General features: G+C 48.9%; 1 protein-coding gene across 2 annotated transcripts in view; it reads left to right on the forward strand.

Moving 5' to 3' along the window:
• cadm2b (cell adhesion molecule 2b) overlaps window positions 1-27,323 on the forward strand; it is a 407,615-nt gene that overhangs the window by 316,589 nt on the left and 63,703 nt on the right. For both annotated transcript variants that reach the window (XM_041876742.2, XM_041876743.2), the window contains 2 exons: window positions 25,515-25,667; window positions 26,551-26,688. In XM_041876742.2, the coding sequence (XP_041732676.2) occupies window positions 25,515-25,667; window positions 26,551-26,688 (291 nt within the window). The remainder of the gene's footprint in view (window positions 1-25,514; window positions 25,668-26,550; window positions 26,689-27,323) is intronic.

A 27,323-nucleotide genomic window follows, 5' to 3' on the forward strand; every position in this document is an offset into this window, starting at 1 on the left:
ATAGAGTCTAAATGTGACTGACTCTGATCTTTGGCCCCACTGTAATTTGTTCCATTTGAATTCAGGTCTGTGGGATTGAGAAAATGGAAAAGTCACAGAAAATAAGGATTACAGCAGCCGAGGAGAACGGGGATTTGTGTAGAATCAGTATTTTTTCAGCGTTGGAGCTAGAAGCTGTAGAATCAGTATTACTTCAGCGTTGGAGCTAGAAGCTGTAGAATCAGTATTACTTCAGCGTTGGAGCTAGAAGCTGTAGAATCAGTATTACTTCAGCGTTGGAGCTAGAAGCTGTAGAATCAGTATTACTTCAGCGTTGGAGCTAGACGCTGTAGGTCAGTCAGTTCACTGATCAGAACAATAAATGTCTTATCCAATATATGGACTTTGGCCGGCGGGATTCAGTCAATGCGGCTTTTAAAGGCAACGTTCCCACAAAATATTATTTCAAATAAATACGTTTGCGGAGATGTCATTCACAGTAAACGCTGCAGATGTTGATCGGATTGAAACCCCGGTCTGAGTTTTACATCTCTGTTCCCTGACGACACTGGTACTGTATGCTTCAGTCAATCATAACATTTGCACCTTAATTTACTACAAACCTTCATTTGACCATTATGGTGCGACCAGTAGGATATGATAATGTGATATAACAACATGCCATTTAGCAGACGGTTTTATCCAAAGCGACTTACAGTCATACATTTTTACGTATATGGGTGGTCCCGGGGATCGAACCCACTACCCTGCCGTTACAAGCACCACGCTCTACCAATTGAGCTACAGAGGACCACGATATGGAGGACTGATAGAACTGGCAGCCCCGTGCTAACTCACTGCCTTGTCACGTTGTCACTGACATGTTGGGAGTATCCTCCTGTTGTCCATGACCAGATGGACAGAAGTCTTGGTTTGCGTCCCAAATGATATCCTATTCTCTATATAGCGCACTAATGTTGTCCAGAGAAAAGTAGTGCACTGTATAGGGAACAGAGGGGGTGGGGGGGCATTTGAGACTCAGCCAGCCCTGGGGTGTTCTGTGTTCAGACAGGTGGAAGCTCAGAATGTTGCAGATATATAAATGCATAGAGCTGAAGAGCATAGAGCTGATACAATTATCTAATGCAACATTACAGAACGTTCAGATAGATACAGATATGTTTGTCTGTCAGGCAGAATTGGGAACCTTGTCAGCTCTGTTCAATATATTTCTACCTGAATGTTCTGTAACCTTTCACCCTTATTGATAAACCCCCCCCACCCCCCCACCCCCAAGGTAAAACAGCCTACTGATAGGTATGACCTGCCAGGCTTTATAAACTGCTCTGTCACTGCAAGAGAAAGACACGTCAGAGACATGGAGGGAGCAGGAGGGAGCAGGAGGGAGCAGGAGGGAGCAGGAGGGAGCAGGCGGGAGCAGGCGGGAGCAGGAGGGAGCAGAAGGGGAGCAGGGGGGAGCAGGTAGGGAGCAGGAGGGAGCAGGAGGGAGCAGGTAGGGAGCAGGCGGGAGCAGGTAGGGAGCAGGAGGGAGCTGGAGGGAGCAGGAGGGAGCAGGTAGGGAGCAGGAGGGAGCAGGAGGGAGCAGGAGGGAGCAGGAGGGAGCAGGAGGGAGCAGGAAGGGAGCAGGAGGGAGCAGGAAGGGAGCAGGAGGTCCACCAACTAGGAGAGACATGTCTACTGTTCGTTCACAAGACTGCCATGCTTCCCCCTGTCCTGTCACACACACACACACACACACACACACACACACACACACACACACACACACACACACACACACACACACACACACCATGGTGTTCCAACCGTCACACGTGTGGGAGAAGCTAGCTATCTGCCTCCACACACACCCCAGATCGTATGACTGCTCAGTAGCTTTAATACACGGTCTGTGAAGGGATGGGCGTGCGTAGCACTGCATTCCTATCATCCTTAAGAGGCTCAGTCAAAACCTTGTGCCGCTCCAGATCTACTAACTCAACAGCCAAGCTAACAGCTAACCTTCCTTCCTGCAGGATTTTCCCAAAGCTCATCCATATGTGCTGGTCTGTCTCGGCACATTTGTATTGGGCTCAACAGCCCTCCTCTCATATGTTGCCAACATGCTTTCTGGCTCTCAGGCACTCTGGCACACTCCTGATCATCCATTATGTATTAGTGCCACCTCAGAGAGAGGCATGGAGTTAAGCAGACAGACAGACAGACAGACAGACAGACTGACTGACAGACAGACAGACAGACAGACAGACAGACAGACAGACAGACAGACAGACAGACAGACAGACAGACAGACAGACAGACAGACAGCAAGGCAGACATACAGACAGACAGACAGGAAGGCAGATAGACAGGAAGGAAGACAGACAGCCAGACAGGCAGACAGACAGGAAGGCAGACAGACAGCCAGACAGGCAGACACACAGGAAGGCAGACAGACAGACAGAAAGGAAGGTAGATAGACAGGAAGGAAGACAGACAGCCAGACAGGCAGACAGACAGGAAGGCAGACAGACAGCCAGACAGGCAGACATGCAGACAGACAGACTTACATGATGCTGGCCAGAGGTGCACAGGCTATAGACGAGAGAAGGAGAGGAGAGGAGAGGAGAGGAGAGGAGAGGAGAGGAGAGGAGAGGAGAGGAGAGGAGAGGAGAGGAGAGGAGAGGAGAGGGAGAGGAGAGGAGAGGAGAGGAGAGGAGAGGAGAGGAGAGGAGAGGAGAGGAGAGGAGAGGAGAGGAGAGGAGAGGAGAGGAGAGGAGAGGAGAGGAGAGGAGAGGAGAGGAGAGGAGAGGAGGAGAGAGGAGGAGAGAGATGGATTGCTAAAGAGCAAGGCCACACACATCATTCTTACATTAGGCCAATTAGCTAGAACTGCACAGTGAAGACAGCCAGTGTGTCTGCCTCTGCCTCTGTGCCAGCAAGTCTACAGGCTGCAGGCGTGAAGAAGGAATCAATGCACACCAAATGTCCTCTGCAGAACCACCACTTTAATACGACGCCATGTTATGAATTTTTATTACTGAAAGGGAGACAAATGGGGAAGGAACTGTCTGTTGCTCTGTGCATTATGATTGACTTCTTCTGTTGGCTCACCTACCAGAAACAGGATAAAACCTTCAGCCGTGATGCTACAGGAGAATTACAATGAGATGTATAGAGGAAGCCAAATGAAATGACAGAGAAAAATATGTGAAAATATGGCTGGGTTTGAATTATTCACTTAATGGGGATGCAGTTGTCTTGGAGATTGGGAAGGAGGAAAATAATGATGAATTGCACACTTGATCCCAATGCTCTTCCTTAACGTCATCGAGCATAGAAACAAATCAGATCTGATCTAAGCTAACCCACATGAATTCACTGCATACTGTAGTGCTTCATTCCCCATATTAATTAGGCATATAATTAGACATCGTCCAGGCTAATGCATCTCGTATTCCAAATGTTTACTGCACATCATTCATGGCATTAAATAGTCACTTTTACCCCTACGTACATGTACATATTACCTCAACTACCTCCAGTGCCGTTTAAGATGGAGGGCGATTTTTTTCGTTTTCTTTTTCATGAGCACGGCCCTTATTTCTGTTACAGCATGTTGGATGACCCTCATTCATATTCCATTCACCCAGAATTCATATTCCATTCACCCAGAATTTATATTCCATTCACCCAATGTAACGTCGATAGGTTTAGGCTACTACATGATACTCTAATGTTCCCCTGTATCCCATCATGAGGTTGCTACAACCTAGCCTATGAATGAAAGTTTACAACGTAGGTGCACACAGGGTCGAGAGAGAAAATTTGAGATGAAGAATTTGAGGTGACAGACAGTGACACATTCAATACCGCCTTGCCTGCATCTAGCTGATCTGGGGTGTAATCATTAGTCCAAACAGTTGCAAACGAAATGTTCTATTGGACAAATTCAGGTACTTTTATCCCTTTTATCCCCATTTCGTTTGCTTCCGTTTAAGAAACATTTTTCAACAGAATCAGCGTAATGAACACACCCCTGATCATGCATAAACACAGTTCACTTTCATACTGCATTCATTCTAGGCTCTCTGCACTCTCCTCCTCTCACCTTTTCCCTTCGTTTGTGTGGATTTCAATGAACAACACATCAGCTGTATGTGACCAGGTCGAAAAAACCTACAAACAGCTTACATCGTTGTCACCTTCTTAGCTAAAGAGGCTGCTGTAGACCTTCATTGCACAATAGTGTGTTTTAATCAATTATTTGGTGACGTGAATATATTTAGTACAGTTTTATCTAAAAAGGATAACTTTTTTAATGTTTCACTATTTTTATGAAATTCACTGAGGAGGATGGTCCTCCCCTTCCTCCTCTGAGGAGCCCCCACTGACTACCTCATACTCCTGTACATTGACTCGGTACTGGTACTCCTTGTTTATAGCCTCGCTATTGGGATTTATTGTGTTACTATTTTTATTTGCTAATTTTCATACTTTTTAACTCTGCATTGTTGGGAAAGGGCACATAAGCTTTTCATGGTGAAGTCTACACCTGTTGTATTCGGCGCATGTCTAATATAATATATGACTAATATAATTTGATTTGAAATAGAGACCTTCAGCGGGATTGCAAAGGTTACGTAGCAGAATGGCTCTTAATTGGTTAGTAGTAATCAGAACGCTGTTATGTTCTAATTGAACGGTCTGATGTGAGCATTAACGCACCCATTAGGTCATGGGAACACTGGGTAATTACCCAGTATTCCATTAGCAAGCTGAGTACCAATGAGAGCACATTTACACCATGCCAAACCAACGTTCAAGTAAACACACAACATTTGAAGGTGAATGGGAGGGAGGCAGGAGGCAAAGCTGTCAGTACCAGACACTTATAGTACCAATGTCTTTTTTATTAATACGATTTACATGATTTTTATCTGCTTTCAATATTTAGACATCTCTTTCTTTGTGCTTTACATTTTAGTCATTTAGCAGACGCTCTTATCCAGAGCGACTTACAGTCAGTGCATACATTTATTTATTTTCATACTGGCCCCCCGTGGGATATCGAACCCACAACCCTGGCGTTGCAAACGCCATGCTCTACCAACTGAGCTACATCCCTGCCGGACATTCCCTCCCCTACCCCGGACGACGCTGGGCCAATTGTGCGACGCCCCATGGGTCTCCCGGTCGCGGCCGGCTGCGACAGAGTCTGGATTCGAACCAGGATCTCTAGTGGCACAGCTTTAGACCACTGCACTACTCGGGAGGTACAGTTTACTATCTGATGTAATTTTCTATTAGGTAATATTTTGAAGAATTTCATAAAAAAATTTTACTGGTGACTGATGCCCTGGTAGGAGTCAGATAGTTACAGAGAATGACACTATGTGAAAGAGTAAACCTTAGAATGACGCCACACAGATATGATCTGATATACAGGATCTGTAAACGGTTAAGGCCATGTCAGTTTACCCGTCCAGACAACAGTTGAAAAGATACCTTTTTAAATGATTAAATTTTTTAGTGGTGACCGTTGACCTGATGTGAATCAGATGGTCGCCGCAGTGAGTCACACAGGATAAGAGAGTAAATATAGCCTGTATATCTGTTGAAGCAGCTGACAAGAGTCTGAGAAGAAGAAGTGATGTGTCAAGGTCAGTATAGTCTCTGTTCCTCCGGTGATGTAGAGGTTAACCCAGGCCCTGCAGCCCCCAGTATCACTCCTACTCCCCAGGCGTTATCATTTGTTGACTTCTGTAACCGCAAAAGCCTTGGTTTCTTGCATATTAACATCTGAAACCTCCTCCCTAAGTTTGAGTTATTCACTGCGTTAGCACACTCCGCCAACCCTGATGTTCTAGCAGTGTCTGAATCCTGGCTTAGGAAGGCCACCAAAAATTCTGAAATGTCCATCCCCAACTATAACATTTTCCGTCTAAATAGAACTGCCAAAGGGGGTGGAGTTGCAATCTACTGTAGAGATAGCCTGCAGAGCTCTATCATACTATCCAGGTCTGTGCCCAAACAGTTTGAGCTTCTACTTCTAAAAATCCACCTTTCCAGAAATAAATCTCTCACTGTTGCCGCTTGCTACAGACCCCCCTCAGCCCCCAAGCTGTGCCCTGGACACCATATGTGAACTGATTGCCCCCCATCTATCCTCAGAGTTCGTACTGCTTGGTGACCTAAACTGGGATATGCTTAACACCCCGGCCAACCTACAATCTAAATTAGATGCCCTCAATCTCACACAAATTACCAACAACTTGGTCTAATTGACCTGGCCCGGGTATCCTGGATGGATATTGACCTCATTCCGTCAGTAGAGGATGCCTGGTTGTTCTTTAAAAGTGCATTCCTTTCAATCTTAAATAAGCATGCCCCATTCAAAAAATTCAGAACTAAAAACAGATATAGCCCCTGGTTCCCCTCAGACTTGACTGCCCTTGACCAGCACAAAAACATCCTGTGGCGTACTGCATTAGCATCGAATAGCCCCCGCGATATGCATCTTTTCAAAAGTTAGATCTAGAATCGGCTTCCTATTTCGCAACAAAGCTTCCTTCACTCATGCTGCCAAACATGCCCTTGTAAAACTGACTATCCTACCGATCCTTGACTTCGGCGATGTCATTTACAAAATGGCCTCCAACACTCTACTCAGCAAATTGGATGTAGTCTATCACAGTGCCATCCGTTTTGTCACCAAAGCCCCATATACTACCCACCATTGTGACCTGTACGCTCTTGTTGGCTGGCCCTCACTACATATTCGTCGCCAAACCCACTGGCTCCAGGTCATCTATAAATCACTGCTAGGCAAATCCCCGTCTTATCTTAGCTCACTGGTCACCATAGCAACACCCACCCGTAGTCTGCGCTCCAGCAGGTATATCTCACTGGTCATCCCCAAAGCCAACACCTCCTTTGGCCGCCATTCCTTCCAGTTCTCTGCTGCCAATGACTGGAATGAACTGCAAAAATCTCTGAAGCTGGAGACTCTTATCTCCCTCACTAACTTTAAGCATCAGTTGTCAGAGCAGCTTACCGATCACTGCACCTGTACACAGCCATTCTGAAATTAGCCCACCCAACTACCTCATCCCCATATTGTTATTTATTTTGCTAATTTGCACCCCAGTATCTCTATTTGCGCATCATCTTTTGCACATCTATCATTCCAGTGTTAATACTAATTGTAATTATTTTGCACTATAGCCTATTTATTGACTTACCTCCATAACTTGCTACATTCGCACACACTGTATATATATTTTCTGTTGTATTTTTGACTTCATATTTTGTTTTACCCCATATGTAACTCTGTGTTGTTGTTTTTATCGCACTGCTTTGCTTTATCTTGGCCAGGTCGCAGTTGTAAATGAGAACTTGTTCTCAACTGGCTTACCTGGTTAAATAAAGGTGAAATAAATGTTTAAAAAAATAAAATAAAATAAAATACAAATTGAGTCCAATTCTACCTGGAAGAATAGGGAATTATTATTACAATGATTTTATTATTACTATTATTATTATTATTATTATTGGTGTGATCACCTCTTTAACTGCGATGTGTTGCTTTGACTCTGGGATCCATGTAAGTCTGCTGTTCTATCAGTGGGGAGACAGAGAGAGAAGGAGATGAGTGTCTCGTGGCTATGGCAACGGTCAAAAGTAGTGCACGAGACAAGTGAATCGGGAACCATTTGGAACGTACAGATATATCATCTTCATTTGATCACTCTTTTGTTACTGAGAACTTTCCTGCACAGCAGGAAATGCAAACTTGCACTGTATTTACGTTTTTTTTTAAAGGCTTCTAAAGTTTGGAATTTCCACTTCGACTAATATTTTTTTTTTTTTTTTTGTCATTTAGCAGACGCTCTTATCCAGAGCGACTTACATGAGCAATTAGGGTTAAGTGCCTTGCTCAAGGGCACATCGACAGATTTTTCACCTAGTCGGCTCGGGGATTAGAACCAGCGACCTTTCGGTTACTGGCACAATGCTCTTAACCACTAAGCTACCTGCCGCCAATATTTTATCTACCCATACAAAAATGTCCATTAATTATAATCCACATAATAATTCACATTTCCTGTTGCCGCAGGATTATTTTCCTGCTGTAGCAAACTGGCTCAAATTAAGATCCTACATCTGTAGGGCATAGGGTACCATGTGGCCCCAGCTCAGTCCTCTGCTACTAATGTGTTTTTAACTGCTGCATCACCGGACTGCAGTCACATGGACTTAGAATGGCAACGCACCAGTAGCTATAGCATCACCATAGTTACAATGGGAAAGATTCATTGCTATTTGAAAATGTTTTAAGTTATTTCAAATCTGTTATTTTATCACCCATCCGTTGAAGCCTTGTTGTTGGGCGCAATTATGTTGACGATAACATCACTTTTAGCAAATATCCTGAATGAGCTTTTTGGTTCCAATTTGGCCTTTTCGCACTGCATTGTCTTAGCACTGCACTTTTTAGTCCGGTCTTTCACAATAACTATTGTGTTATACAGTGCTATGAAAAAGTATTAGCCCCCTTTCTAATTTTCTCAACTTTTGCATATTTGTGATACTGAATGTTATCAGATCTTCAACCAAAACCTAATATTAGATAAATGGAACATAAGTGAACAAATAACACAACGATTACATATTTATTTCATTTATTTCATAAACAAAGTTATGCAACACCCAATTCCCCTGTGTGAAAAAGTAATTGCCCCCTTACATTCAATAACTGGTTGTGCCACCTTTAGCTGCAATGACTCCAACCAAATGCTTTGTGTAGTTGTTCATCAGTCTCTCACGTCGCTGTGGAGGAATTTTGGCCCACTCTTCCATGCAGAACTGCTTTAACTCAGTGACGTGTGGGTTATTAAGCATGAACTGCTCGTTTCAAGTCCTGCCACAACATCTCAATTGGGATTAGTTCTGGACTTTTGACTAGGCCATTCCAAAACTTCCAATTTGTTGCTTGTTAGCAATGTTCATGTAGACTTGATTGTGTGTTTTGGATCATTGTCTTGCTGCATGACCCAGCTGCGCTTCAGCTTCAGCTCACAGACGGATGGTCTGACATTCTCCTGTAGAATTCTCTGATACAGAGCAGAATTCATGGTTCCTTCTATTAAGGCAAGTCGTCCAGGTCCTGAGGCAGCAAAGCATCCCCAAACCATCACACCACCACCACCATGCTTGACCTTTGGTATGATGTTCTTACTGTGGAATGCAGTGTTTAGTTTTCGCCAGGCATTACTGGAACCATGTCGTTGGGTGTTGCATAACTTTGTTTATGAAATAAATATGTAATTGTTGTGTTATTTGTTCACTTATGTTCCCTTGATCTAATATTAGGTTTTGGTTGAAGATCTGATAACATTCAGTATCACTAATATGCAAAAGTAGAGAAAATTAGAAAGGGGGCAAATACTTTTTCATAGCACTGTATGTGTGCAGTTAGTATGGGTTGGGTCTCTTTATATGTTAATTAATCTTGACCTCTGTGTTAGTTCAGGTAATAATAATCAGGTCCTATTATTAGTATTTACCCCTTACTGGCAAACTGCTGCAACGCTTCCTTCTGTCCTCCTCCCCTCTCCAGCCCATTCATCTCTTTCCCTCCTCCCCCTCTCCTTCTATCCGACTCCAGTAGCTGCTCAGTGGGAAGAGCTCAGAGAGAGGCCAGGCAGTAACAATGGTCCTCTCCAACAAGTCCCAGGCCTGCTCTTATTTGCAGCCCACATACGAGACAGAGAGGAGAGGAGACCCCGGCCTGCCAGCCGGCCATAGAGCCTCTAGCCTGCTAAAGGGTTCTGGAGCTGAGCCATAGTTGCCCACACACTCACCCACTGCAGTGACCAGGCAGCCACAGATAACAGCTAGCAGCAAATACTCACTAATTGTAACAGAGAGCGAGAGAGAGAGAGAGAGAGAGAGAGAGAGAGAGAGAGAGAGAGAGAGAGAGAGAGAGAGAGAGAGAGAGAGAGAGAGAGAGAGAGAGAGAGAGAGAGAGAGAGAGAGAGAGAGAGAGGAGTAGGGGTGGAAAGGAGGGGAGGGGAGGGGAGGGGAGGGGAGGGGAATGCCAGGAGTAGGGCGAGGAGGGGAGGGTAGGGAAATGCCAGGAGTAGGGCGAGGAGGGGAGGGGAGGGAAATGCCAGGAGTAGGGGAGGAGGGGAGGGGAGGGAAATGTCAGGAGTAGAGGAGGAGAGAAGGGGAGGGGAGAGAAATGCCAGGAGAAGGGGAGGAGAGGAGAGGAGATAAATGCCAGGAGTAGGGGAGGAGAGGAGAGGAGAGAAATGCCAGGAGTAGGGGAGGAGAGGAGAGGAGAGAAATGCCAGGAGTAGGGGAGGAGAGGAGGGGAGGGAAATGCCAGGAGTAGGGGAGGAGAGGAGAGGAGAGAAATGCCAGGAGTAGGGGAGGAGAGGAGGGGAGGGAAATGTCACTTTGTTCTGTTTTGTTCTGTTCCAGCTGAAGGACAAACTGACAGACAGACAGACAGACAGACAGACAGCGCTCCCACTTTCCTTCACATACTTCTATCCCTCCATCCCCCCTCCACCTCTCCCACTAACCCCCCCCTCTCACATTCCCCTCCATCCCCCCTCCACCTCTCCCACTAACCCCCCCCCTCACATTCCCCTCCATCCCCCCTCCACCTCTCCCACTAACCCCCCTCTCCCACTCCCCTCCATCCCCCCTCCACCTCTCCCACTAACCCCCTCTCCCACTCCCCTCCATCCCCTCTCCCCTCTCCCTCCCCCTCCATCCCCCCTCCACCTCTCCCACTAACCCCCCTCTCCCATTCCCCTCCATCCCCCTCCACCTCTCCCACTAACCCCCCTCTCCCACTCCCCTCCATCCCCCCTCCACCTCTCCCACTAACCCCCCTCTCCCACTCCCCTCCATCCCCCCTCCACCTCTCCCACTAACCCCCCTCTCCCACTCCCCTCCATCCCCCCTCTACTACCCCCTCTGTCCTCTCCTCCTCTCTGGCGGCAGCAGCCCTGGCAGACAGGCCAAACTCTCAGCTTGAGGGTTGTGAATAACAATATGTTGTTGGCGATACTGGATATTGGAGCGGTATGTCTAGAAATACGGCATCCAAGCATAATAGTGTTTTGATGGAAGTGAAATGCCATCCAATCTAATCAGGAATGCATTAAGTGATTTGTTGATTAGATATTCGAATCAGCAGGAAATATTTGTAAGGTTCTTACACTGTTTGATATGAGACTGTATAGTACTGTGGTTTAATGGAATGTAATTCATTACCCAGACCACCTGCTTCTGCTCTGTAGCTCTATGGAAGTCCACCATGAGCATAATGCAATGTGTAACATAATGTGTAACATATGAACTGTTGAAAATGAATTCCCCAAGCGTTGTTTATCCTGAGGAGAGGAGGAGAGGAGAGGAGAGGAGAGGAGAGGAGAGGAGAGGAGAGGAGAGGAGAGGAGAGGAGAGGAGAGGAGAGGAGAGGAGAGGAGAGGAGAGGAGAGGAGAGGAGCTACTAGACACTGAGACACTGAGAGACTGAGGCACTGAGACACTGAGAGACTGAGAGACTGAGACACTGAGAGACTGAGAGACTGAGACACTGAGAGACTGAGACACTGAGAGACTGAGACACTGAGAGACTGAGACACTGAGACACTGAGAGACTGAGACACTGAGAGACTGAGAGACTGAGACACTGAGAGACTGAGACACTGAGAGACTGAGAGACTGAGACACTGAGAGACTGAGACACTGAGAGACTGAGACACTGAGAGACTGAAAGACTGAGACACTGAGAGACTGAGAGACTGAGAGACTGAGACACTGAGAGACTGAGACACTGAGAGACTGAGAGACTGAGACACTGAGAGACTGAGACACTGAGAGACTGAGAGACTGAGACACTGAGAGACTGAGAGACTTAGAGACTGAGAGACTGAGACACTGAGACACTGAGACACTGAGAGACTGAGACACTGAGAGACTGAGAGACTGAGAGACTGAGGCACTGAGAGACTGAGACACTGAGAGACTGAGACTGAGACACTGAGAGACTGAGACACTGAGAGACTGACACTGAGACTGAGACACTGAGAGACTGAGAGACTGAGACACTGAGAGACTGAGACTGAGACACTGAGAGACTGAGACACTGAGAGACTGAGACTGAGACACTGAGAGACTGAGACACTGAGAGACTGAGACTGAGACACTGAGAGACTGAGACACTGAGAGACTGAGACTGAGACATTGAGAGACTGAGACACTGAGAGACTGAGAGACTGAGACACTGAGACACTGAGACACTGAGAGACTGAGACACTGAGAGACTGAGACACTGAGAGACTGAGAGACTGAGGCACTGAAAGACTGAGAGACTGAGAGACTGAGACACTGAGAGACTGAGACACTGAGAGACATTGAGAGACTGAGAGACTGAGACACTGAGAGACTGAGACACTGAGAGACTGAGAGACTGAGACACTGAGAGACTGACACTGAGACTGAGACACTGAGAGACTGACACTGAGACTGAGACACTGAGAGACTGAGACACTGAGAGACTGACACTGAGAGACTGAGACACTGAGACACTGAGAGACTGAGACACTGAGACACTGAGAGACTGAGAGATTGAGAGACTGAGACACTGAGAGACTGAGGCACTGAGAGACTGAGACACTGAGAGACTGAGACACTGAGAGACTGAGAGACTGAGACACTGAGAGACTGAGACACTGGGAGACTGAGACACTGAGAGACTGAGACACTGAGAGACTGAGAGACTGAGACACTGAGAGACTGAGACACTGAGAGACTGAGACACTGAGAGACTGAGAGACTGAGACACTGAGAGACTGAGACACTGAGAGACTGAGAGACTGAGAGACTGAGACACTGAGTGACTGAGACACTGAGAGACTGAGACACTGAGAGACTGAGACACTGAGAGACTGAGACACTGAGAGACTGAGAGACTGAGACACTGAGAGACTGAGAGACTGAGACACTGAGAGACTGAGACTGAGACACTGAGAGACTGAGAGACTGAGAGACTGAGAGACTGAGAGACTGAGACACTGAGTGACTGAGACACTGAGACACTGAGAGACTGAGAAACTGAGACACTGAGAGACTGAGAGACTGAGACTGAGACACTGAGAGACTGAGACACTGAGAGACTGAGACACTGAGAGACTGAGACACTGAGAGACTGAGAGACTGAGACACTGAGAGACTGAGACACTGAGACACTGAGACACTGAGACACTGAGACACTGGGAGACTGAGACACTGAGAGACTGAGACTGAGACACTGAGAGACTGAGAGACTGAGAGACTGAGAGACTGAGAGACTGAGACACTGAGAGACTGGGACACTGAGAGACTGAGACACTGAGAGACTGAGACACTGAGAGACTGAGACACTGAGAGACTGAGACACTGAGAGACCAAATCAATGAGTCACTTGGCCGACACAGGAAGGCCCCTTTGCCACTGCCATGTTCTGTACATGTTGCGAGGGACTGACGTGTTCTGTAGTGCTAGCGACTAAGGGACTGTCAGGGAAACAAGGCAAACATGATTCTGCATCAAAGGCCAGTGGTGAGAGGATGTGGTGATAGGATTCTGTGTCCTGGGGGAGGCAGGGGAGGCGGGGTGTCAGAGAAACTGATCTAAACCAGCCTTTGTGAGGCACCATCAGACATACACACACATACAAGGTCAGGGTGCAGATTTATGCTGTGCACTAAGCAGAATGAACAGCACTGGAGCTATCTAGAGCTGGGGGGAAATGAACCTTTTCATCCCATTGATTTCCTAAAGCACCGGGAAAAGAGCTTTGTCAGCCGCTGGAATTTGGGGGTGATTGTGACGGATCTGTCCAGCACACTGGGCACCTGGCAAGGGGTGGGTTGGGTTCGATGCTGGGATGAGAGAGGGAGGATGGAGGGAGAAGGAGGGAGCTTCCCTGGCCCTGTGTAGAGTGAGTAGGAGGAGGAGGGAGCTTCCCTGGCCCTGTGTAGGGTGAGTAGGAGGAGGAGGGAGCTTCCCTTGCCCTGTGTATAGTGAGTAGGAGGAGGAGGGAGCTTCCCTGGCCCTGTGTAGAGTGAGTAGGAGGAGGAAGGAGCTTCCCTGGCCCTGTGTAGAGTGAGTAGGAGGAGGAGGGAGCTTCCCTGGCCCTGTGTAGAGTGAGTAGGAGGAGGAGGGAGCTTCCCTGGCCCTGTGTAGAGTGAGTAGGAGGAGGAGGGAGCTTCCCTGGCCCTGTGTAGGGTGAGTAGGAGGAGGAGGGAGCTTCCCTGGCCCTGTGTAGAGTGAGTAGGAGGAGGAGGGAGCTTCCCTGGCCCTGTGTAGAGTGAGGAGGAGGAGGAGGGAGCTTCCCTGACCCTGTGTAGGGTGAGTAGGAGGAGGAGGGAGCTTCCCTGGCCCTGTGTAGGGTGAGTAGGAGGAGGAGGGAGCTTCCCTGGCCCTGTGTAGGGTTAGGAGGAGGAGGGAGCTTCCCTGGCCCTGTAGGGGGTGAGTAGTAGGAGGAGGGAGCTTCCCTGGCCCTGTGTAGAGTGAGTAGGAGGAAGAGGGAGCTTCCCTGGCCCTGTGTAGAGTGAGTAGGAGGAGGAGGGAGCTTCCCTGGCCCTGTGTAGAGTGAGTAGGTGGAGGAGGGAGCTTCCCTGGCCCTGTGTAGAGTGAGTAGGAGGAGGAGGGAGCTTCCCTGGCCCTGTGTAGGGTTAGGAGGAGGAGGAGGGAGCTTCCCTGGCCCTGTGTAGAGTGAGTAGGAGGAGGAAGGAGCTTCCCTGGCCCTGTGTAGAGTGAGTAGGAGGAGGAGGGAGATTCCCTGGCCCTGTGTAGAGTGAGTAGGAGGAGGAGGGAGCTTCCCTGGCCCTGTGTAGAGTGAGTAGGAGGAGGAAGGAGCTTCCCTGGCCCTGTGTAGAGTGAGTAGGAGGAGGAGGGAGCTTCCCTGGCCCTGTGTAGAGTGAGTAGGAGGAGGAGGGAGCTTATCTGGCCCTGTGTAGGGTGAGTAGGAGGAGGAGGGAGCTTCCCTGGCCCTGTGTAGGGTGAGTAGGAGGTTGAGGGAGCTTCCCTGGCCCTGTGTAGGGTGAGTAGGAGGAGGAGGGAGCTTCCCTGGCCCTGTGTAGAGTGAGTAGGAGGAGGAGGGAGCTTCCCTGGCCCTGTGTAGGGTGAGTAGGAGGAGGAGGGAGCTTCCTGGCCCTGTGTAGAGTGAGTAGGAGGAGGAAGGAGCTTCCCTGGCCCTGTGTAGAGTTAGTAGGAGGAGGAGGGAGCTTCCTGGCCCTATGTAGAGTGAGTAGGAGGAGGAGGGAGCTTATCTGGCCCTGTGTAGGGGTGAGTAGGAGGAGGAGGGAGCTTCCCTGGCCCTGTGTAGGGTGAGTAGGAGGTTGAGGGAGCTTCCCTGGCCCTGTGTAGGGTGAGTAGGAGGAGGAGGGAGCTTCCTGGCCCTGTGTAGAGTGAGTAGGAGGAGGAGGGAGCTTCCCTGGCCCTGTGTAGGGTGAGTAGGAGGAGGAGGGAGCTTCCCTGGCCCTGTGTAGAGTGAGTAGGAGGAGGAGGGAGCTTCCCTGGCCCTGTGTAGAGTGAGTAGGAGGAGGAGGGAGCTTCCCTGGCCCTGTGTAGAGTGAGTAGGAGGAGGAAGGAGCTTCCCTGGCCCTGTGTAGAGTGAGTAGGAGGAGGAGGGAGCTTCCCTGGCCCTGTGTAGAGTGAGTAGGAGGAGGAGGGAGCTTCCCTGGCCCTGTGTAGAGTGAGTAGGAGGAGGAGGGAGCTTCCCTGGCCCTGTGTAGAGTGAGTAGGAGGAGGAGGGAGCTTCCCTGGCCCTGTGTAGAGTGAGTAGGAGGAGGAGGGAGCTTCCCTGGCCCTGTGTAGAGTGAGTAGGAGGAGGAGGGAGCTTCCCTGGCCCTGTGTAGGGTGAGTAGGAGGTGGAGGGAGCTTCCCTGGCCCTGTGTAGGGTGAGTAGGAGGAGGAGGGAGCTTCCCTGGCCCTGTGTAGAGTGAGTAGGAGGAGGAGGGAGCTTCCCTGGCCCTGTGTAGAGTGAGTAGGAGGAGGAGGGAGCTTCCCTGGCCCTGTGTAGGGTGAGTAGGAGGAGGAGGGAGCTTCCCTGGCTTGTCTTTGGGTTATTCAAACCTTTATACTGCACACCTCAGCACATCAATCTGTCAATAGCCTCCCCCTGTTCCCCCCTCTGCCTCCCCCTGTTCCCCCCTCTGCCTCCCCCTGTTTTCCCCCCTCTGCCTCCCCCTGTTCCCCCCTCTGCCTCCCCCTGTTTCCCCCCTCTGCCTCCCCTGTTTCCCCCTCTGCCTCCCCCTGTTTCCCCCTCTGCCTCCCCCTGTTTCCCCCCTCTGCCTCCCCTGTTTCCCCCCTCTGCCTCCCCTGTTTCCCCCCTCTGCCTCCCCCTGTTCCCCCCTCTGCCTCCCCCTGTTTCCCCCTCTGCCTCCCCTGTTCCCCCTCTGCCTCCCCTGTCCCCCTCTGCCTCCCCTCTGCCTCCCGCCCCTGCTTCCCCCCTCTGCCTCCCCCTGTTTCCCCCCTCTGCCTCCTGCCCTCCCTGTTCCCCCTCTGCCCCCTCTGCCTCCCCTCTTTCCCCCTCTGCCTCCCCCTGCCCCCTCTCTTCCCCTGTTCCCCCCTCTGCCTCCCCTGTTCCCCCTCTGCCTCCCCCTGTTTCCCCCTCTGCCTCCCCTGTTTCCCCCTCTGCCTCCCCCCTGTTCCCCCTCTGCCTCTCTCCCCCTGTTCCCCCTCTGCCTCCCCCCTGTTCCCCCCTCTGCCTCCCCCTGTTCCCCCTCTCTCTCCCCCTGTTCCCCCCTCTGCCTCCCCCTGTTTCCCCCTCTGCCTCCCCCTGTTTCCCCCCTCTGCCTCCCCCTGTTTTCCCCCTCTGCCTTCCTTCCTCCTACCTCGTCTCTCTCTGTGTCTCAGGGAGATAGAATGAGATGACTCTCTGTGTCTCAGGGAGATAGAATGAGATGACTCTCTGTGTCTCAGGGAGATAGAATGAGATGACTCTCTGTGTCTCAGGGAGATAGAATGAGATGACTCTCTGTGTCTCAGGGAGATAGAAGGAGATGACTCTCTGTGTCTCAGGGAGATAAAAGGAGATGACTCTCTGTGTCTCAGGGAGATAGAAGGAGATGACTGTCTGTGTCTCAGGGAGATAGAAGGAGATGAGCCAGAGGAAGTGTGTCATCTTGTGGCATCTTGTCCAACTCTGTGATCCTCCAAGACAGTCTCTCTGCTCTGTATCTCAGATGCCCTGAACAGTTTCTCTCTCCTCTCCTCTGTATCCCTCCACCAAGACCCCATCACTCTCTCCTCTCCTCTGTATCCCTCCACCAAGACCCCAGCACTCTCTCCTCTCCTCTGTATCCCTCCACCAAGACCCCATCACTCTCTCCTCTCCTCTGTATCCCTCCACCAAGACCCCATCACTCTCTCCTCTCCTCTGTATCCCTCCACCAACACCCCATCACTCTCTCCTCTCCTCTGTATCCCTCCACCAAGACCCCATCACTCTCTCCTCTCCTCTGTATCCCTCCACCAAGACACCATCACTCTCTCCTCTCCTCTGTATCCCTACACCAAGACCCCAGCACTCTCTCCTCTCCTCTGTATCCCTCCACCAAGACCCCAGCACTCTCTCCTCTCCTCTGTATCCCTCCACCAAGACCCCATCACTCTCTCCTCTCCTCTGTATCCCTCCACCAAGACCCCATCACTCTCTCCTCTCCTCTGTATCCCTCCACCAAGACCCCAGCACTCTCCTCTCCTCTGTATCCCTCCACCAAGACCTCATCACTCTCTCCTCTCCTCTGTATCCCTCCACCAAGACCCCATCACTCTCTCCTCTCCTCTGTATCCCTCTACCAAGACCCCAGCACTCTCTCCTCTCCTCTGTATCCCTCCACCAACACCCCAGTACTCTCTCCTCTCCTCTGTATCCCTCCACCAAGACCCCATCACTCTCTCCTCTCCTCTGTATCCCTCCACCAAGACCCCAGCACTCTCTCCTCTCCTCTGTATCCCTCCACCAACACCCCAGCACTCTCTCCTCTCCTCTGTATCCCTCCACCAAGACCCCAGCACTCTCCTCTCCTCTGTATCCCTCCACCAAGACCCCATCACTCTCTCCTCTCCTCTGTATCCCTCCACCAAGACCCCATCACTCTCTCCTCTCCTCTGTATCCCTCCACCAAGACCCCAGCACTCTCTCCTCTCCTCTGTATCCCTCCACCAAGACCCCATCACTCTCTCCTCTCCTCTGTATCCCTCCACCAAGACCCCCATCACTCTCTCCTCTCCTCTGTATCCCTCCACCAAGACCCCAGCACTCTCCTCTCCTCTGTATCCCTCCACCAAGACCTCATCACTCTCTCCTCTCCTCTGTATCCCTCCACCAAGACCCCATCACTCTCTCCTCTCCTCTGTATCCCTCTACCAAGACCCCAGCACTCTCTCCTCTCCTCTGTATCCCTCCACCAACACCCCAGCACTCTCTCCTCTCCTCTGTATCCCTCCACCAAGACCCCATCACTCTCTCCTCTCCTCTGTATCCCTCCACCAAGACCCCAGCACTCTCTCCTCTCCTCTGTATCCCTCCACCAACACCCCAGCACTCTCTCCTCTCCTCTGTATCCCTCCACCAAGACCCCATCACTCTCTCCTCTCCTCTGTATCCCTCCACCAAGACCCCAGCACTCTCTCCTCTCCTCTGTATCCCTCCACCAAGACCCCATCACTCTCTCCCTCTCCTCTGTATCCCTCCACCAAGACCCCATCACTCTCTCCTCTCCTCTGTATCCCTCCACCAAGACCCCAGCACTCTCCTCTCCTCTGTATCCCTCCACCAAGACCCCATCACTCTCTCCTCTCCTCTGTATCCCTCCACCAAGACCCCATCACTCTCTCCCTCTCCTCTGTATCCCTCCACCCAAGACCCCAGCACTCTCTCCTCTCCTCTGTATCCCTCCACCAAGACCCCATCACTCTCTCCTCTCCTCTGTATCCCTCCACCAAGACCCCATCACTCTCTCCTCTCCTCTGTATCCCTCCACCAAGACCCCAGCACTCTCCTCTCCTCTGTATCCCTCCACCAAGACCTCATCACTCTCTCCTCTCCTCTGTATCCCTCCACCAAGACCCCATCACTCTCTCCTCTCCTCTGTATCCCTCTACCAAGACCCCAGCACTCTCTCCTCTCCTCTGTATCCCTCCACCAACACCCCAGCACTCTCTCTCCTCTCCTCTGTATCCCTCCACCAAGACCCCATCACTCTCTCCCCTCTCCTCTGTATCCCTCCCACCAAGACCCCAGCACTCTCTCCTCTCCTCTGTATCCCTCCACCAACACCCCAGCACTCTCTCCTCTCCTCTGTATCCCTCCACCAAGACCCCATCACTCTCTCCTCTCCTCTGTATCCCTCCACCAAGACCCCAGCACTCTCTCCTCTCCTCTGTATCCCTCCACCAAGACCCCATCACTCTCTCCTCTCCTCTGTATCCCTCCACCAAGACCCCATCACTCTCTCCTCTCCTCTGTATCCCTCCACCAAGACCCCAGCACTCTCCTCTCCTCTGTATCCCTCCACCAAGACCCCATCACTCTCTCCTCTCCTCTGTATCCCTCTACCAAGACCCCAGCACTCTCTCCTCTCCTCTGTATCCCTCCACCAAGACCAAGAACAAAGCACTCCTCTCCTCTCCTCTCCTCTCCTCTGTATCCCTCCACCAAGACCCCAGCACTCTCTCCTCTCATATGTATCCCTCCACCAAGACCAAGACCCCAGCACCTCTCTCCTCTCATATGTATCCCTCCACCAAGACCAAGACCCCAGCACCTCTATCCTCTCATCTGTATCCCTTCACCAAGACCCCAGCACCTCTCTTCTCTCCAATGTATCCCTCCACCAAAGACTGGCTGTTCTCAGATGCCTCTGGGCATGTACACACAAACACACACACACACACACACACACACACACACACACACACACACACACACACACACACACACACACAGGACGCTCAGCTACAAAGACAAATCTAGGATGCTTTTTTTCCTAGGATGCAGTTCACCATGATGTTTGTTTTAAACCTCAAAGACTGGCTGGTTAAAGATGTAGCTGTTCTCTTCTTCTATTGGCTGGTTAAAGATGTAGCTGTTCTCTTCTTCTATTGGCTGGTTAAAGATGTAGCTGTTCTCTTCTTCTATTGGCTGGTTAAAGATGTAGCTGTTCTCTTCTTCTATTGGCTGGTTAAAGATGTAGCTGTTCTCTTCTTCTATTGGCTGGTTAAAGATGTAGCTGTTCTCTTCTTCTATTGGCTGGTTAAAGATGTAGCTGTTCTCTTCTTCTATTGGCTGGTTAAAGATGTAGCTGTTCTCTTCTTCTATTGGCTGGTTAAAGATGCTGTTCTCTTCTTCTATTGGCTGGTTAAAGATGTAGCTGTTCTCTTCTTCTATTGGCTGGTTAAAGATGTAGCTGTTCTCTTCTTCTATTGGCTGGTTAAAGATGTAGCTGTTCTCTTCTTCTATTGGCTGGTTAAAGATGTAGCTGTTCTCTTCTTCTATTGGCTGGTTAAAGATGTAGCTGTTCTCTTCTTCTATTGGCTGGTTAAAGATGTAGCTGTTCTCTTCTTCTATTGGCTGGTTAAAGATGTAGCTGTTCTCTTCTTCTATTGGCTGGTTAAAGCTGTAGTTGTTCTCTTCTTCTATTGGCTGGTTAAAGATGTAGCTGTTCTCTTCTTCTATTGGCTGGTTAAAGCTGTAGTTGTTCTCTTCTTCTATTGGCTGATTAAAGATGTACCTGTTCTCTTCTTCTATTGGCTGATTAAAGATGTAGTTCTCTTCTTCTATTGGCTGATTAAAGCTGTAGTTGTTATCTTCTTCTATTGGCTGGTTAAAGATGTAGCTGTTCACTTCTTCTATTGGCTGATTAAAGATGTAGTTCTCTTCTTCTATTGGCTGATTAAAGATGTAGTTCTCTTCTTCTATTGGCTGATTAAAGATGTAGTTCTCTTCTTCTATTGGCTGATTAAAGCTGTAGTTGTTCTCTTCTTCTATTGGCTGGTTAAAGATGTAGCTGCTCTCTTCTTCTATTGGCTGATTAAAGATTTAGTTCTCTTCTTCTATTGGCTGATTAAAGCTGTAGTTCTCTTCTTCTATTGGCTGATTAAAGCTGTAGTTCTCTTCTTCTATTGGCTGATTAAAGATGTAGTTCTCTTCTTCTATTGGCTGATTAAAGATGTAGTTCTCTTCTTCTATTGGCTGGTTAAAGATGTAGTTCTCTTCTTCTATTGGCTGATTAAAGCTGTAGTTCTCTTCTTCTATTGGCTGGTTAAAGATGTAGTTATCTTCTTCTATTGGCTGATTAAAGATGTAGTTCTCTTCTTCTATTGGCTGGTTAAAGATGTAGTTCTCTTCTTCTGTTGGCTGATTAAAGATGTAGTTCTCTTCTTCTATTGGCTGATTAAAGATGTAGTTCTCTTCTTCTATTGGCTGATTAAAGATGTAGTTCTCTTCTTCTATTGGCTGGTTAAAGATGTAGTTCTCTTCTTCTATTGGCTGGTTAAAGATGTAGTTCTCTTCTTCTATTGGCTGGTTAAAGATGTAGTTCTCTTCTTCTATTGGCTGATTAAAGATGTAGTTCTCTTCTTCTATTGGCTGGTTAAAGATGTAGTTCTGTGTTATTACTACTCTCTACATCACAGGAGGCTGGTGGCACCTTAATTAGGGAGGACAGGCTCGTGGTAAAGGCTGGAGCGGAATAGGTGGAATGGTATCAAATACATGAAACACATGGTTTCCAGGCGTTTGATGCCATTCCATTGGCTCCTCTCCAACCAGTATTATGAGCCGTCCTCCCCTCAGCAGCATCCTGTGCTCTACAATTAGTATTGGTTTGATTCAGTGTTCATATTAATAATACTTCTTAATAATTGGGAGACAACAAGGTGTTGTTAATAAGGAACTTGTAATAGCTTTGTAGATGTTCAGTGTTATTCTAGCTGGTATTTCAATTAACAACTGAAACAACCTGTGTCTGATGTGAATAATGGTGAATCATTAGGACCTTTAATGTGTTTATAACCTCTTAATTTGTCCTGTGTGATTAAAAGACCATGACTATCAAACTAACGATACGAAGCAATTACCTCAGCTTCTCCCAGAAGACATTGCAGATTGTTGATCAAAATGGAGACCCGTGGGTGCGTCCCAAATGACACCCTATTCCATTTATTAGTGCACTACTTTTGACCAGGTCCCTCTGGATCCCAAAGGGTGCTATTATGGGACTCACATCTAATCTAATTATGTATTACATGTCTGGTAGTGCACACACACACAGACACACACACACACCGAGTCTGGGAAACCCTGGGATATATGACCTCCATGCCCTTGGCTCTCCACTGTAGAGGTCATCTAGACAGAATAATAAATGAGGCTCATTTGGTGAATTTGACTTTGAGCAATAAACATGCCCTCTCAACTTTAACTGGTGAAAAAAATCAGGATGAAGAATGTTATTCAGCATATTTAATGCATAAATGCAAAGATATACAGTAATACCAATGCACTAGAGAATTAATTAACTTAATATGCAAGTCAGCGGTGTATCTGAATATTTTATCCATGTCAAGTAAAAAAATAACAATTTTCAGGATTGATTGGAGAGAGTAGTGAGACGATTTGTCTGTGGTGATATGTTCACTGAAGTGTGACTGGTCTGTGGTGATATGTTCACTGAAGTGTGACTGGTCTGTGGTGATATGTTCATTGAAGTGTGACTGGTCTGTGGTGATATGTTCACTGAGGTGTGACTGGTCTGTGGTGATATGTTCACTGAGGTGTGACTGGTCTGTGGTGATATGTTCATTGAGGTGTGACTGGTCTGTGGTGATATGTTCACTGAGGTGTGACTGGTCTGTGGTGATATGTTCACTGAGGTGTGACTGGTCTGTGGTAATATGTTCATTGATGTGTGACTGGTCTGTGGTGATATGTTCATTGAGGTGTGACTGGTCTGTGGTGATATGTTCATTGAAGTGTGACTGGTCTGTGGTGATATGTTCACTGAGGTGTGACTGGTCTGTGGTGATATGTTCATTGAGGTGTGACTGGTCTGTGGTGATATGTTCATTGAGGTGTGACTGGTCTGTGGTGATATGTTCACTGAGGTGTGACTGGTCTGTGGTGATATGTTCATTGAGGTGTGACTGGTCTGTGGTGATATGTTCACTGAAGTGTGACTGGTCTGTGGTGATATGTTCACTGAAGTGTGACTGGTCTGTGGTGATATGTTCACTGAAGTGTGACTGGTCTGTGGTGATATGTTCACTGAAGTGTGACTGGTCTGTGGTGATATGTTCACTGAAGTGTGACTGGTCTGTGGTGATATGTTCACTGAAGTGTGACTGGTCTGTGGTGATATGTTCACTGAAGTGTGACTGGCGTCTTCTGAAGCTGAAGTAGCACCATGCTGCTAACAAAAAGGTCATCCCAAACCTGTCATCTCTCACACAGCGTTTCAAACACACGGACGCACACACTCACACTCGCAACACACAGGTACACACACGCAAGCATGCACACACACACACACACACACACACACACACACACACACACACACACACACACACACACACACACACACACACACACACCTTTCTCAGATAGGTCATCTGACACATGAGAGCACATCCAGTGTATCCCACTCAGCAGTAGTAGCTGCTGATACAGCCTGCCAGCCACAGGAGAGCACAGGGAGAGGCCTCTTCATTTAATAAATTATACATTCTTAATCCTGCCTCCGCAAGGCACAGTTGGCCGTCCCTTCAGACACCCTGTCTAGCCCTAACTACGGCCACTCCCATCTAGCCCTATCTGCAGACACTCCCATCTAGCCCTATCTGCAGACACTCCCATCTAGCCCTATCTGCAGACACTCCCATCTAGCCCTATCTGCAGACACTCCCATCTAGCCCTATCTGCAGACACTCCAATCTAGCCGTACATACAGACACTCCCATCTAGCCGTACATACAGACACTTCCATCTAGCCGTACGTACATACACACAGGCTATGTTTCATATGGCACCCCTCTACAGAGTAGAGACAAACTCCTCCCATCTGAAGGAATATGAACTATATTGGATCCTATGACTGTGTGTCTCATGGTCCAGTGTGTCTGTGTCCCCCAGCGATGTGTGTCTCATGTTCCAGTGTCCCCTAGCGATGTGTGTCTCATGGTCCAGTGTCCCCCAGCGATGTGTGTCTCATGGTCCAGTGTCCCCCAGCGATGTGTGTATCATGGTCCAGTGTCCCCCAGCGATGTGTGTCTCATGGTCCAGTGTCCCCCAGCGATGTGTGTCTCATGGTCCAGTGTCCCCCAGCGATGTGCGTCTCATGGTCCATTGTCCCCCAGCGATGTGTGTTTCAGTGTCCCCCAGCGATGTGTGTCTCATGGTCCAGTGTGTCTGTGTCCCCCAGTGATGTGTGTCTCATGGTCCAATCTCATGGTCCAGTGTCCCCCAGTGATGTGTGTCTCATGGTCCAGTGTGTCTGTGTCCCCCAGCGATGTGTGTCTCATGGTCCAGTGTGTCTGTGTCCCCCAGCGATGTGTGTCTCATTGTCCAGTGTCCCCCAGCGATGTGTGTCTCATGGTCCAGTGTCCCCCAGCGATGTGTGTCTCATGGTCCAGTGTGTCTGTGTCCCCCAGCGATGTGTGTCTCATGGTCCAGTGTGTCTGTGTCCCCCAGCGATGTGTGTCTCATGGTCCAGTGTCCCCCAGCGATGTGTGTCTCATGGTCCTGTGTGTCTGTGTCCCCCAGCGATGTGTGTCTCATGGTCCAGTGTGTCTGTGTCCCCCAGCGATGTGTGTCTCATGGTCCTGTGTGTCTGTGTCCCCCAGCGATGTGTGTCTCATGGTCCAGTGTGTCTGTGTCCCCCAGCGATGTGTGTCTCATGGTCCAGTGTCCCCCAGCGATGTGTGTCTCATGGTCCAGTGTGTCTGTGTCCCCCAGCGATGTGTGTCTCATGGTCCTGTGTGTCTGTGTCCCCCAGCGATGTGTGTCTCATGGTCCAGTGTCCCCCAGCGATGTGTGTCTCATGGTCCTGTGTGGTCTGTGTCCCCCAGCGATGTGTGTCTCATGGTCCTGTGTGTCTGTGTCCCCCAGCGATGTGTGTCTCATGGTCCAGTGTGTCTGTGTCCCCCAGCGATGTGTGTCTCATGGTCCAGTGTCCCCCAGCGATGTGTGTCTCATGGTCCAGTGTCCCCCAGCGATGTGTGTCTCATGGTCCTGTGTGGTCTGTGTCCCCCAGCGATGTGTGTCTCATGGTCCAGTGTGTCTGTGTCCCCCAGCGATGTGTGTCTCATGGTCCAGTGTCCCCCAGCGATGTGTGTCTCATGGTCCAGTGTGTCTGTGTCCCCCAGCGATGTGTGTCTCATGGTCCAGTGTGTCTGTGTCCCCCAGCGATGTGTGTGTGTGTGTGTTTACTATGTGTTCACTGTGTGTCTGTGTTCCCCAGCGTTGAGGGACAACCGGATCGAGCTGGTTCGGGCATCGTGGGCGGAGCTTACCATCAGCATCAGTGACATCAGCCTATCAGACGAGGGCCAGTACACGTGCTCCCTGTTCACCATGCCTGTCAGGACCACCAAGGCCTTCCTCTCTGTACTGGGTGAGTGTCGTGTTTAACTATACTATTGACAAACTGGGGACCTCACAAGGTCACATGCTATTTCTAGGGAGTGTATGGTTAAGGTTACAATTAGTGGTTGGGTTAGAATTCGGTTTAGGGTTAGTGTTAAGGTTAGGTTTTTGGGTTAGGGTTAGGTTCGCCTCCTGAGTGGCGCAGGTGGTCTAAGGCTGTGCCACTAAAGATCCTGGTTCGAATCCAGGCTCTGTCGTAGCCGGCCGCGACCGGGAGACCCATGGGGCGGCGCACAATTGGCCCAGCGTCATCCAGGGTAGGGGAGGGAATGGCCGGCAGGGATGTTTGCAACGCCAGGGTTGTGGGTTCGTTTCCCACGGGGGGCCAGTATGAAAAAAAAAAAAAAAACATATATGCACTCAATCATATATGCACTCTGGATAAGAGCGTCTGCTAAATGACAAAAATGTAAATGTTTAGGGGTTAGGGAAAATAGTATTTTCAATGGAACTGAATTGTATGTCCCCACAAGGTTAGCTGTACAAGACTGTGTGTGTGTGTGTGTGTGTGTGTGAGAGAGACTTAATGTATGGATTAGGGTGGATCCCTACGCACTTTAGGACAGACAATTACACAGTGCTAATGCTCCTAACTCAGACAGCAGTAGTCGTTTAATGATCCCTTAAAGGTTGATGGAAGCATATTGATTGTTATAGGCAAGAAGGCATCTCACTATACATCAAGAATACATGTTGATTATGGTTATTAGAAGGGCATACAGTATTTGTAATGACATAATAGGGTTTTAAGTGGCTAACCTAACGTGATGTTATGTCAATGCATTTCTTGTTGACTGGTGTTTTGCTGTTGTTGATTTTGGTGTTCTTTATGGATTGTTGTTGTCCTGCAGGAGTCCCAGAGCGCCCAGAGATCACAGGGTTCACTAAGCCAGCCATGGAGGGAGATGAGATCACTCTGATCTGCACCACATCTGGCAGCAAGCCTGCAGCGCACATCCGCTGGTTCAGGAACGACAAGGAAGTAACAGGTATGGGCAGAATGTAACAACAAGGAAGTACAAGGTATGGGCAGAATGTAACAACAAGGAAGTACAAGGTATGGGCAGAATGTAATAACAAGGAAGTACAAGGTATGGGCAGAATGTAATAACAAGGAAGTACAAGGTATGGGCAGAATGTAACAACAAGGAAGTACAAGGTATTGGGCAGAATGTAACAACAAGGAAGTACAAGGTATGGGCAGAATGTAATAACAAGGAAGTACAAGGTATGGGCAGAATGTAACAACAAGGAAGTACAAGGTATGGGCAGAATGTAACAACAAGGAAGTACAAGGTATTGGGCAGAATGTAACAACACGGAAGTACAAGGTATGGGCAGAATGTAACAACAAGGAAGTACAAGGTATGGGCAGAATGTAATAACAAGGAAGTACAAGGTATGGGCAGAATGTGACAACAAGGAAGTACAATGTACAGTGAGGGAAAAAAGTATTTGATCCCCTGCTGATTTTGTACGTTTGCCCACTGACAAAGAAATTATCAGTCTATAATTTGAATGGTAGGTTTATTTGAATAGTGAGAGACAGAATAACAACAACAAATCCAGAAAAAACGCATGTCAAAAATGTTATAAATTGATTTGCATTTTAATGGGGGAAATA

The sequence above is a fragment of the Coregonus clupeaformis genome, chromosome 5, assembly GCF_020615455.1.
Source record: "Coregonus clupeaformis isolate EN_2021a chromosome 5, ASM2061545v1, whole genome shotgun sequence".
Classification (NCBI taxonomy): domain Eukaryota; kingdom Metazoa; phylum Chordata; class Actinopteri; order Salmoniformes; family Salmonidae; genus Coregonus; species Coregonus clupeaformis.